We start from the raw sequence: 14,170 nt of genomic DNA on the forward strand, positions 1-14,170 counted from the left end.
GGAAAGGATTTTTAGGGGAGAACAATATATGATGATTAAGAACAAGACTAATATAGAAGGGATGCATCTCCTCGCCAAGATGCAGGTTTGAGATTTTCACATATTTATTGATATAGTTTTCAAAGAGCCAGAACTTTCCTATTTTTTGCCAGATTTCTTTGTTTTTCAATATCACTCATGCAAATCGGCGTATTAACGAGGATGGCAATATAGGACTGAAATCTGGATGAGATATCATGACTTGAAGTAGATGAAGAGTAGACGAAATAAGGATGATTGAAGAGAAATGATACTCCCTTCACTCTAATCTTTTTCATCCCAGAATTCCTCCCTCTTGCAGTTTGTTATTTTTTTTCATCATGTTCTCTTCATTCTACAGTTTTCACAGATATTTTCAGGGTCCCGTAACAAAAAGGTTAACGATTAATCGTACGCTTGATTTTAAATTGTCCACGGTAATTGCTAAGCTTTGTGTTACGGGCCCCAGTACTTTCCACGTGGTGAACAGTTCCTCCACATTATCAGCACCACAAAGTAAACGTCCAAATAATGTGTAAACATGATTTAAATTACAAATAAAGTGTTAACATAACGCACATATTTTTTTGATAAAGAACGGACACTTTATTTATAGAGTCATTTATATAATAGCTCTATTCGAAGAAATCATTTGACAAATAAATTTAGAATATATATATAAACATATAAACATATAAACATATATACATATATATATATATATAATATATACATATATATATATATATATATATATATATATATATATATATATATATATATATATATATATATATATATATATATATATATATATATATATATACTTTGAACTTTCAATTTTTACAAGGTGGTATTTATAGTCATATCTAATTTGAACTAAGCATGCAGAGCTCAATGAAACTGAACAGAACAAAACTGAACTAAATGTAACTGAAGAAAACTGAACTGAACTAAAGTAAATACTATAATCGAACTGAATGGAATGTAAATTTACAAAACTGAACTGAACTAAATAGATAAACTGAATTGAATGTAAATGAACAAAACCGATCTCGTCTTCCTGTCCAAAACAAGTCGATTTTCAAAATTTCGACAACTCATCATCCCAAACGAGTCGACTTGCATTTTCAACAATTCGTCATTTTGTTTTCTTGTCCCATACAAATCGACTTGCCAAGTTTCAACAACCCGTCTTTTCATTATTTAACCCTTCTTGTTGTCTCTCAATCATTTCCTAATCTGGTTGGCATTGTTAAGCTTCCGGAATTAATGACTTGAATTGAATTGAACGTAACTGAACACGACTGAACTGAACGGAACTAAATATAACAAAACTGACCTAAATTGAATGTAACTGAACACAACAGAGTTGAAATGAACTGAAGTATTGAACCGTATGCCTATTTGATTTTAACTGAACAAAACTAACAGAACTCAGATCAACTCAACTGAGCTGATCTGAACAGAATTGAATGGAAACACGCATAATAATAATAACTAAAGGGTAAGAAACTTGACAAAACTAAACTAAACGGAAGTGATCGGAACTAATCATACGGTAAAAAAAAATCGTAATTTGAATGATGATTCCAGTGAAAAATAAGGCTAATGACGGATATTTAGCACGTGTGAAACCAAACTAGAACATGATTAGAATCACGAACGCTAACCACAGTAACAATTACAATAGCAATCATTATTACAATGATGATTCAAGATTCACGTGTGAAAAGGCCCTAAATAGAATTCAACATAATTCGACTATTATTGGTGAATAGATCGTAACTTAATTGATTTCAGTTGAATTGAAGTGAATAGAAACGACTTACCGAACTCAGGCAACCGACAAATACCACTGACAAGTAAAATAGAAACCCACATAATAAGAGTCATATTTGTGTGTGGGATGGGAATGTGCGTGTGGGTGTGGGTGGGCGTGTCTGCAAAAGCATATTCGCACCCCAATCTTAATGGTGTGGTTCCATTGGATCTTCTGGTGTTTCTTCGTTCAGGCTTCCACACGACCCAGTATACTCCGTACCAAGCACACTATCCCTTTTGCCCAGCCTTGGCGAGTGGCTGGAGCCCCGGAAGTGGTAGAGACTTGCTGACATCTCTGCCAAATCCAGACTTCGCCGGGGCTTCATCACCGGCGAATCTCTGATGCGCGATCGGAAGGAATCCGTGGTGTGGATGGTCACGCGTCTCGTAAGGTCCCCTCTATTCATTACTAAATGATATCGCTGATTCGGGGTCAAAGAGGCCTGGTTTGGCGGGACCATCAGTTTCCCAGATGAACCTCCGGATTCTTCTGCATTCGGAATGTCCCCTATATCCAATTTACCCGCCGAATTCCTTTTCGTATTTCGATCATCTGTGCTCATTTTATCATCAAAAGAAGAGGGGACTGGCTTAGCTTCTGCCGATGGCATGGATGGTGTTTCTTGACCTTCCGCCTTAGCCGTATCGCTTACAATTATCTGAGGGGAATCTAAGAACCACGGTAGCGATTTGTAGAGCTTGGTGGTCTGTTCCTTATCCGAGAACCGAGACTGAGATGGATAGATTATTGGTTGGGATCCACGATGCTTCTTTGCTGCATCTATCAAAGAATTCCTAAGCATCCACCTTTAAAAAAGGAATGTATATAACAAGATGCGTCATGAGATATGCTCATACCGTAATTAAAAGACAGGGTCGCATATAAAAGTGTTTAGTTTTGAGCTATTTTCTCTAAAATCAGACCTACTGAAACAAGGCCCAAGTGCAAATACATCTTTCCTTTTTTTAAAGAAAATTGAGGCCTTTCTTATTTTTGGTGTGCATCGATCCGTTAAAAGAACGTATAACACTAAATAAATTTCTCTTCAAATACATCTTGTTTTATTTTTGGCCCATCCTTCTAATTAGCAAAGCATAAAATTCACTTCTCCATGGATGTTGAGCGTGAAACCATGCTTCACGTATAGTTGATGACAGTTTTAGATGCAAGCCATCGAATATAATGGCCAGGCAGTACGTTACAAAGTACTTGAGCAACCTGTGGAACCATAATGAATTTGCATACCAAAGAAGCAATATGGTGTTTACAAGAAGCTGGCTCCTGTAACCCAATAACCCATAGTCTATGAATCTTCGAACCAGTTACTGCAAACTCCTTCATTAAGTTATTTGTTTGTGAAACATGAAGACCAAGAGCTCTGTAGACAGCTAGGGTACAATCTCAGAAAAACACACCCCTTCCTTACGAGAACAACAACAAAAACAAAACAATGACCCCGCCCTTACTTATCAGATTCTCTTCCATTATCTCCAAGATTTGAAAGGGCGCGTTTCCTAAACCCTCCATCGGAACCCATGCCCAGACCTCCGAATGGGAAAGAAGAGATCAACGACTGGTTCCTACTGGCATTGGCTTTGGCGGACAGTTCTACATCACTGTTTGCTCTTTGTGATAAACTTAGGCTCGGAAGGAATCCACAACTCTCATGGATCGCACCTTCGTTGACCCTTCCAGCAAGGTTAGTCGCAGATGACACCTGGAACAAAAAATATATCAGACAATGGTGTTGAAAACAAGGAGTAGGGGCAGTAGCCAACTGAACGACTTTCCATACACTCACTCAGTAGGCCTATTTAGCAATACTATTTACTTTCAGAAATCCCTTTCATGTGATATGGTTTCACTTTAATTTGTATTTAGTGCACGATGAGGTCGGTAATCAAAAAGGTATATCAATTATTTTTCATTTTCATATTTTATTGTCATTTTTTTTAAGGAACACATTGAATTATCCCTAGACTCTGTTTCATTGCCTCATTATATTGATCTCCTTGAGACTATATGGACCATTGCCTTTGGAGAGAACTGTACATCCTTTCAGTGTGAATTGTAGTTCCTTTGGGTCTAAAAGGAGCAAAATTTGTTCCAAAAGGAGCTGAAATTCATTCTACTTATTACAAAATGAAGGTTTGGATAACCGGGTCCCTTTTGGAAAAACACAGTGTTACCACACTGTGCAACACAGTGTGTAAACAGTGTGTGCAATATATGTTTTTTGGGACGTGAGGTAACATTGTGTAACACAGTATGTAACACAGTGTTAAACACAGGGTTTTATCACTATGTGGTAAATGATTTTGGGACGTGTGGTAACACTGTATTTCGAACCCCTGTCAGCAGAACAGTAAATTCACAACATCGCATTGTTTTACCAATTACGCCACACCAGTCTTACGGACCCACTTGTTGGAATTTACGCTATGTTCTGTTTCATGAGGAGTAGTAACTATGACTGAATAAACCATATTCAGTACTGATTCTGCAGAATCGACGCCAATGTAGTCTTAAAGTGATTGGTTAACATTGGTTTGACTTTTAAAAAATCTGAGCTAGAAGGTCACACTTGTCACCTGTGTCTGTGATATGTTACAAAAATGAAGCCCAGAAAAAATTGCGTTCGAAAATAATTATTTAGTGCTTCAAAAATTGAAATATAAAGTGACCGAAAACACCATCTTAATTTAATCCCATACACTTATGTGTACTATTTAGGCGTCTATAAGACGCCTATTTACAAAATCGGGGTTTGCCTTGTAGTTTTAGTTTCATTCTCAATAATGGTTGTTTTCATGGTTTATTAGTTCTAAATACATGCACTTGTACAGATGTTTCATCTTGGTTTGAGAATTGTTTAAATCAGCTGCTCACAAAGTTAAACAATACCTTTAACCCTATTGGTTTTAATGCACGAATTATATGGCGCGCATGCATCGGCATATCGCATTAGCTCTGTGCATATAGAGCTAGTCTTACAATTTGCAGATTCCTCCTTGGAGTCACCTGAATGCTGATCTGGCAATTTAACGTTAAAGCTGATGATAATGAGTATTAATCTGTAAGTACTTCATCATGTTTAGCAAACACAGTAGTTTTATGCTGTTTTTATTTCTTGTGTTGCTTGCACTTTTTTTCAGTATGAACGCAGCATGTTTCGTGAGTGCCTCCAATATAAAGTAGTTTTGTTGAAAGAAAGAAATTGAAAAATTGTAGACCTGATAATAGTGAACAAATTAGAAAAATACATTATGATAATAATGATAATGATGTAACCAAAGCAACAACAACAATAATAATAATAGTCACCAAAAATACAGGGCCCAGGGAACGATTTTTTGCCTTGGGGTGAAGATGTAAATTTGAAAAGCAAAAAAAAAAGTTTCACTAGAAAATAAAGGTCATTTTGGTACATTTTTCAATTTTTACACATCTTCCAGAATATCTGGGGGTGCTGCCTATGGAGAGTAATACACACAGCACGCCTAAGGAAGCACCCCCAATCCCCAGGGCCATGCGCAAATACATAAAAAAAAACGTTTGAGGAACGTTTTGGAAATGTAAATAAATAAATAAGAATCTGGTCACTCCGATAGAACTGAACATTTACTCGTCGTTGATTAATCAATAAATAATCACTTCATAAGTGTCGATTCAAATTTACCCGTCGTTGATTGATAATTAAATGATGTCGTAATTACTTCATAATGATGTGGTAAATTAATGAATGATATGAAACCTCACAGTGTGATAACACAATGAACACACGCAAGGTTTAAACATAGTTAAGCATTACACTGTGGCAAGCTTACGAATCACTGTGTGTTCAAGATGCCAAGTCTGTGGGGAAAGAGAAGTGGTAAATGAATTATCTGAACACTCACAGTGTTACAACACTATGAACACAGGGTGAACACATAGTTCAAAATATACCATGCTGTGTTCAGTATACCAACTATGTAGAAATTATGTGGAAAATCACATAAACTTAAAATTCAGACTGTGACAACACTAAGAACATAGGATTTACACATAGTTCATTACATACCACACTGTGGTATACGTGTGCCACTCTGTGTTCGGAATGCCAACTATGTGGGCAATTATGTGTTTAACTATGTGATCTGAAGTCCCACACTGTGACAACACTGTGACCACATAGTTAACGCACAATTTACACATAGTCAACTATGTGAACACACTGTGGCAAACATTATGAACACGTGTTTTACACATATTTCATTACATACCACACTGTGGTATATGTGTGCCACTCTGTGTTTGGAATGCCAACTATGTGGGCAATTATGTGGTTAACTATGTGATCTGAAGTTCCACACAGTGACAACACTGTGACCACATAGTTAACACACAATCATAACGGTTAACTAAGAGAACACACTGTGACAACACTATGAACAAATGGTTTACGCATAGTTCATTACATACTACACTGTGCTATATGTGTGCCACCCTGTGTTCGGAATGCCGACTATGTGGGTATAATGTGGTTAACTATGTGATCTGAAGTCACACACTGTGAGAGCACTGTGACCACATAGTTAACACACAATTTACACATAATCAACAATGTGAACTCACTGTGGCAACACCGTTCCGTAAGGGGTTGCCCGCTGAGCTTCTTTGTTTAGAGAACCGCTCTTTTATCTGTACAATGCCATGGAATACAGGGAAAAGGAGTGCGGTGGCGTTCCCGTGAAGAGGGCATGTTCGAGTGGATTTAGGATGTTTTCCAAGCTACTGCCCTTCAAGCCATCGACCTGAATCATCAGTTCGAAATTGGCATAAAGGGTGGAAAATAAACAAATCGGGTATACCGTGCGTGACATTTTGAGGCCGTCTTAAACTTCATTTGACCATGTTGCCTCTGCCTACCAACAAACTTCCTTCATCTGTGATCGTTGTATCGTTATACCTACATACCTTCCAGTTCAGGTCATGTCCAAGAAGATTTGGGTTAGGACTGTCATTGGTTTCTGCTCGCATATTCGCCATTGATCTGGCCATGGGTGGTGGTTGATGATGACCCGGAACGACACCGAGGTGAGGTATTAAGCGCTGCATGTTAACGGGTAAACCGATTCTTCTCTTGCCAATCATGTGACCATTTAGTGAATGGGTTGATGAAAAAGCTGTCAAATAAAAGGGGAACATTTAAAGTATAAACTAAACTAATAATGTGCTTGTACAGCGCTTTTCGCATTTTGAGATAGCGTCTTTACGCGCGGACTTTGGAAGACATTTTACATCCAAAATGTAGCTCGAACGCCTTAAAGTGATAATTTCACTTTGTTCTGATTTAAAAAATTCTCCTTTTGGTTCCTGAAAATGGGCTAAACATTAGGCTTATAGTGTAAAAATACCATCCCAAAAGTTTCAAAATATTATACTGTATTAACAGGATCAATTTTAAAACCTTGGAGATGTAAACCAAAGTTTGAAATAATTGGGAGTTGGTTTCAATGACTATGTGTATACAGGGAATCTGTGCACCACAACACATTAATCCTAGATGAACACAGCATGACCTACATACAGTGTGTAAATACACTGAATGTACAGTGCAGCTAGGAGATACACACAACAGAAGGCAGTCAAAATAGCCAACGGACTTTTTGAATTGGAGAAAACTGGTCATAAGCTGAACCCGTCTAGTAGACGGTTTTCAAAATCAGGCTAATAAATTGCTACTTGTATCTAAATTAGAGTTTTTCATCCTATATTGTGGTCTGTTTTAGGGTTTTTGAGGACAAATACAGGCACTCATACGCACGTTTCAACTCAGTTTGAGAATTTTTTAAATCAGCTGCTCACAAAGTTAAACGATCCCTTTAACTCTTTGCACATAGCTCATTCATAAACATCATCTCCACGGCTCATTCAAGGAATGCATTTTACCATGGAGGTAAGCTATCCCCATGATCCTACCATGTACCCATTTATTTCATTTGTTAGGATAGGTGATCCTATGATGTGGACAAAGTTCTTGCAGAAGGGATTATTAGGTTGCCATGGATTCGAACTCACGACCCTCACCCTCTTAATGTAATGGTGTTTTCACGTACCCCATTCCCCACTTCTGTGAAATCTGTATTCTTCTGTAGATTAACATGATTAATTCGACTACAGAGCGCTGTAACTTGTGGCAGCCTTAACTGGAGGGTGGGGGTTCCAAAAGAAATAAAACACTTTCAATTTGTTATGCACATAACCCTGGGAAGATTTTCCTATAGGGAGTGCTGCGTGTATTATTTTCCATAGGCAGCGCCCCCTGGCATTCTTGTAGGTGCGACAACATGGAAAATTGTGGCCTAAATGACGTTTGTATTGTATCGAATCTTTATTTTTTGCTTGTCTCGGGACCCAAATGACATTCATTTTCTTTTTAGTGAAACCCTTTTTTGGGGACTTGTCAAATTTACATCAGCACCCCCTGTAAAAGAAAATCGTTCCCAGGGCCCTGGTTAGGCAACGGTCAGGTGTGCTGCTTTGTCGGAGAATACATTATCGTTCGTTAGGCATACCTGTAGCCCCCCCCCCCCCCCCCCCGTTATTAGGTCTATAAACAGTATTTCAATTTTGCAATCTGGTGCAACCCGAGCTCTACGAAGCCTACAAGTTGCAAAAAACAGTCTATGAGAATCTATTTAAAACTATGAATAAAATCAGATGAGCGTTATGATAATTAACCGGGTAATTATGGTGATGATGATGATGATGATTATGATGATCAAGAGTATAATTCATATTATGTCATCAAATTCTGAAGAGAATTAAATACCTCCTCGCTCTCTGTAATCAGCAAGTAGATGGTGCTCAACCGGGAACATGGGAGATCCTTGTAACATTCTGTTTCAATGAAAAAACAAAGTAAATAGATTGCTCATTATTCTAAAAATGTTCATAATGTAAATGTCTTCACCAAGAGACTGGATACAGATAATTCAATAGTTTTAAAAAGGGTCCTCCCTTCTTGAATATTATCAAAATGAAATGCAATAAATTGTCTTACAGGTTGATTAACATATTTGATTTTCTTAGGAAGGAAAGTGACTATACAATAATGCAGAAAAAAGGCGCAGTGGAGGAACGTTAATGGAAAGGGTCTATGAAAAAAAAGTAGACCTTATAATGCCTTTCTGGTTCGGGAAGCAGAATAATGAAGTTTCAAAATAATGAGCGCATGTGAAAACATGTATAGTTTAAAGAAATGAGCACTTACGCCGCGACTTCGGCATCTCTGAATGCCTTTGCAAACGGGTTGTTCTGTATCTTCAACTGAGTGATTTGATCATTCTGGTATGCAGTCACAGCGATGAAAGATGTCTCCGGGAATGATATGCATGTCTTCTCTTCCAATCGGTGATCGTGTGATGGGCTTCTCGTCATCGGTGACGACATGGAACCCGCTGGATGCCTGACCCCTGTCGACGTCGATGCTGTGTCGTTGGATGAGGAGTCTGATGTCTGCATGTGCATCCAGGTAGAAGGAGATGATATCGAGGTCGAATGAGACGATGACGACGGTCCGGACGTCAAGTCTCTCTCTCCTTTGGAATTGTTTGGAGATGGTTCGTCAGATAGTCGTTCAATGAACAGTCGAGGAGTGTAAGTATGCATTGAATGCAGAACGATTTGCTGAAATTGTTTTTTTAAAGCTCCATTAACTCAACGTGAATATTTCATATAAGATATTAATATATTTTTAATGACACAATCACATCCAATGATCCAACCCACCACCCCCCCCCCCTACCCGGGTAACACAACTACTCTGTCAGTCGGCCGAGCATGTCAACGATGCTCTGAAATGGAACTAAATAAAACCAAAGGCAAACTTTAAATAAAAATTTCTTTAAGACAGTTTGCAAAATGGATGAACCTCGAACTTGCTATTGATTTACAACAAAAAAACACTTGACCACTGACACTGCAAAATTTTGAAATACAAAAAAATACCAATGAAGGATTCTTCTTCTTCTCGCTTTTCTTCTTCTTCCTCTCCCTTTTCTTTTTTTTTCTTCTTCTACTTCTTCTTATTCTCCCTTTTCTTTCTTTCTTCCTTTCTTTCTTCTTCTTCTTCTTCTCCTTATTTTCGCTGAACTTGCTTGAATTAATATTTTCGGGGGGTATCAAATTGAATCAGATTGATACTGAAACAGCCTTACTAAAGAACTGCATGGAGAAATATCAAATAATCTTACATTTTTCGCTTTGGTGTCCTTGTTGTTGGTGATCTTGAGTTTTACAAAGCTCACGACGTTGCTCTCCCAGAAGAGGCCACGGTTTGGCGACAGAGGATGCTCGTAGGGTTCGTTTGGAACCTCCGGATCGGCTTTGCCAACAGCCAGCCATTTTCCATTTATGAACTTATAGCGACTCCTGTAAAAAGTATTCGCACCCGGGCAGATTAATCAGATCTACTTGCCGATTTCAGAATTCGTTTCAAAGTATTACCTCTTCAAAAGTTGATATTATGCAAAATCGTGAACATGGTAGTCATATTTTCTGGCTCGCAGCATTTTCAAAATTAGTCATTAGCATTGGCCATACAATAAAATTGTGGTGCTGAATTCCTACAGAAGTTATTTCAACAGAGAAAGATATGAATCCGGATTACTAATTACATTATAGATACAATGAAGATAGACCCGTGCCGTCTTTATTCACCAGACTACTACGGCTAACCATGCAGAGTATAGAAGGGTTTCGAAACCAGGGATTGAAAGGCTTCCTCTTCCCAGGGTTGTGCTATTCCTAATGATGATGGTGGAGTGTTTTATTTACACACATTACGATGGAAGCCATTTTTGGAGCATGTTGGGAAATCTATACAAGTTTGGACGTGGCGACAAATTGCCATTTAATTAGCTGCCTCTGATTATGAACTACGATGCAATATCGCTAGAGAGTATAAAAAATTCTGTATTGGTATAAAAAAATATCGATACGATTACTATGATGGTTAATCAAGAATGCAAGGCAAATGTGATTTTTTTTTCAAGTTAAAAATTTGTTTGAATTTACTTTGAGCATTAACTCCCATTTAACCATAGCAACCTTAACGATAGTTACTGGAATAAGTTGCGTTCGTTATTTACACTTTTAACACCAACGCCACTCATCCATGCAGATACCAAGAAAACTAATATTTTTGTTTTACCTGGAAGCGTGAAGTCGACACAACTTCACCACTCGAGAGCGGACGAACACAGAGAGTAAAAACACTATTTTCTTGCAAATCTAAAACATTTGTCATAAACATTTATACTTTAGAAGAATTCAACTTTAGAAAATTCATATCGAATTTTCTTTCCAATGAAAACGTATTAACCTACTAATTGGAATAAGGTTCAAACAACTAGATATGATAAGATATGCAAGGAAATTAGACGCGCTCGACAATAAGGGAAAATATTAATAAACCAAATGGTTTTCCAAATAATATCCCTTCTTTGAAGATACATTTCAATTAATACTCACCGGTTTTCTGACGTGATAGACACAGAAATTCGATAAAGGGCATCCGGTTGTAAACCTGACAACGTAACTGCAAAACATGGAAACATTCTCCTACAATAAAATAAAGAAGGGGCGGAAGAAAGAAAGAAAGAAAGAAAGAAAGAAAGAAAGAAAGAAAGAAAGAAAGAAAGAAAGAAAGAAAGAAAGAAAGAAAGAAAGAAAGAAAGAAAGAAAGAAAGAAAGAAAGAAAGAAAGAAAGAAAGGAAGGAAGAAAGAAAGAAAGACAGAAAGAAAGAAAGGAAGGAAGACAGAAAGAAAGAAAGAAAGAAAGAAAGAAAGGAAGGAAGGAAGGAAGGAAGGAAGGAAGAAAGAAAGAAAGTAAGAAAGAGAGAAAGAAAGAAAGACATAAAAAGGAAGAAAGAACGAAACAAAGAAAGGAAGAAAGAAAGAAAGAAAAAAGGAAAGGAAGAAAGAATGATAGAGAAAAAAAGAAAGAAGGTAGGAAAAAAGAAAGATAGATGACGGGTTTCAACAGAGGGTGTACCAACTTGAAGTGATGTTGTTCATGATTTGTCTTTTTAGAGATGGAAATGTTTGTTAGGCTTTATTTGCATACGAGTCAGATGGAGAGTTATATAGCCCAGGGGAGTGTTTCATCAACATTTTTGTCCGACAAGTTGTCAGATCTGGCAACTTTCCTTGATTCTAATTGGCTGAGAAGTACTGTTACTATGGTAATTATCGGATAAAACAGGACTTGACTGATAAAATCCGTTCATGAAACACTCCCCTGGTGTCATATACATTTTTTTGGTCAATTACAAGTTTCCTTTTTTATTTCCTACTAGGTAGTTAATTCTGTGGTAAATTTTGTATCTGTTAATGGTATTCACATAATAGTTACTTGCGATCTAACGTAGATATCCCACAAACAATACCGCGTCTCCGAAAATACAATGCAGAGTCCTTTTTGAAAACAACCAACAATCTTGAGTTATTCTAATTGTCATTACAATATTTGCAGCTAATCATCTTCAGTATTTTACTCTTGTTGGTAGTAATTAGTTTTGGGGGTAATTATTGAATAAATTGGTTTTGTGAGAATAATTGCAATAAACCAAACCAGCCTTAATGAAAGAGCAAGGGACTGCTCTTCAAAATAACGCTTTTACGGGCAGGCACGATAGTTATTGGAATATAACAAGACATCTCGAGTGAAGTGGTGTAACATTCTAATCTGATTTGTGATACATTACAGACCTTATTTCGATGAGAGATATATTGGTCAAAAGTTAGTGAGCCCCACCAGAGAATGAACATAATGTGTTCAAGTTCTGCCATGTTTATATATTTCAATTGTGAAGTCAGGTGATAAATTGTAATAAAAGTTTGTTTTTCTAGACTCGCCGAAAATTGTATAACGTGTTATATACATTCAACACTCAACATGACGGAGTGCAATTTGTATTGGGGTTCACTAACTTTTAACCACAACAGAACTGTATATATTTATATAATATAAGCATCATGCGAATATTTGTTTGAAGGTCTGCATTTGATATAGGCTTATTTTGTTATAGATTTGTCTTCTATGACTACTTACCTTCCCGACCTGTTGATAATCATCTCTGTCTCACATTCGTGGAACCTCCTCCACAAAGAAGACTGCGCCAACGTGATCGTTATCCCATTAACTGTCGAACTGATCGGATGGGCGTCATCGTCGATATCGCCTACGATCATCGGGTCTTCGTAATTTAAGGAATCGTCACTAACAGCCAGCGATCCCAAACGGCTCCCGAAGGGGGTGCCTGGAAACGCGCCATCGGCTTCGTCTGAGCTTCTGCGGATACTGTGTGAGCTACCGAAGTTGACATCAGTCGTTGACGAGGCTGAATTCAACGTCGATGTGCTCGATGAGACTGATGCCTTTCGTCCTCTCCACAATGACATCCGTGGCTGGAAATGAATATCACTATTGAATTCAAACCCGGTAGGATTATAATCCTCTTCGTATCGTCGTTCGTAGTCAGTGTCGTGGGTGACATCGTCAGCCTTGAGGACGCCTGGATGAAACGTCGGCCTGTAAGCGTCAACATTGTCGTTATCTACCTTTTCTGGAGATTTCGTTGACGACAAAATTGCGTCGATGGAAAATGCTCTTGCTCGCTCTGAAAGCGACATCCCAAAAGAGTACAAATTAAAGAAATAATACTACTCCTTGATCGAGTTTAGCGGTGTTTCAGAAAGGATGGGCGATATATTTGCGCGTTTCGTGGAATATAAAGGATTGACAAAGGATGAAACAGTTGCAATTCTTCTAAATATGACATTTCTCTCTCAACTTATTATTTCTAGATATTTGTAATTGTATAAAATAGTTATCATTCATAACTCCTAAAAAATACAGTTCAGTGTTTCCGTCTTATTGTTCTTGTAGACTGGCATGACTACGAACTAATTTCCGTTAGATAAAGTATTTTTTCACATATACTCAGGTTGTATGGTTTCATCAACATTCTCTGTTATCACGATTATGACATTCTGCGCATATGATTTGCGCACTTACGTCATCAAGTGAAACCCGCTAAAGTTGAGCCCTAAACAAAGACCAGTAATGAGGCATCGAAGTATAAAGGAAGAAATAAGAGATGTTGCGATATATTTATTGAGTCCTAATCTACAAGTGGTTTCGCCTAAAAATCATTCATTCTTACGTATTTTCTCCGTCGCAAATAATCATTGTCACACTTCCTGAGTAAATGCTACACAAAAGGGTGACATTTTGAGAAAACTTGTCAAAATTGTGTCTCCAAAATATTTACATGT

General features: G+C 37.6%; 1 protein-coding gene across 1 annotated transcript; it reads right to left on the reverse strand.

Annotated features, from left to right (window-relative positions):
- Positions 1 to 1,050: 1,050 nt before the first annotated feature.
- On the reverse strand, positions 1,051 to 13,750 carry LOC129273245 (uncharacterized). The gene is made up of 9 exons (XM_064107653.1): positions 12,945 to 13,750; positions 11,363 to 11,452; positions 10,084 to 10,261; positions 9,102 to 9,517; positions 8,661 to 8,728; positions 6,803 to 7,011; positions 3,310 to 3,560; positions 2,619 to 2,649; positions 1,051 to 2,573 (listed from the first exon to the last, which is right to left on the reverse strand). The coding sequence occupies exons 1-9, from the start codon at positions 13,523 to 13,525 to the stop codon at positions 1,989 to 1,991; spliced, it is 2,409 nt and encodes an 802-aa protein (XP_063963723.1). The 5' UTR covers positions 13,526 to 13,750; the 3' UTR covers positions 1,051 to 1,988.
- Positions 13,751 to 14,170: the final 420 nt, after the last annotated feature.

Source organism: Lytechinus pictus, chromosome 12 (assembly GCF_037042905.1).
Source record: "Lytechinus pictus isolate F3 Inbred chromosome 12, Lp3.0, whole genome shotgun sequence".
Taxonomy (NCBI): Eukaryota; Metazoa; Echinodermata; class Echinoidea; order Temnopleuroida; family Toxopneustidae; genus Lytechinus; species Lytechinus pictus.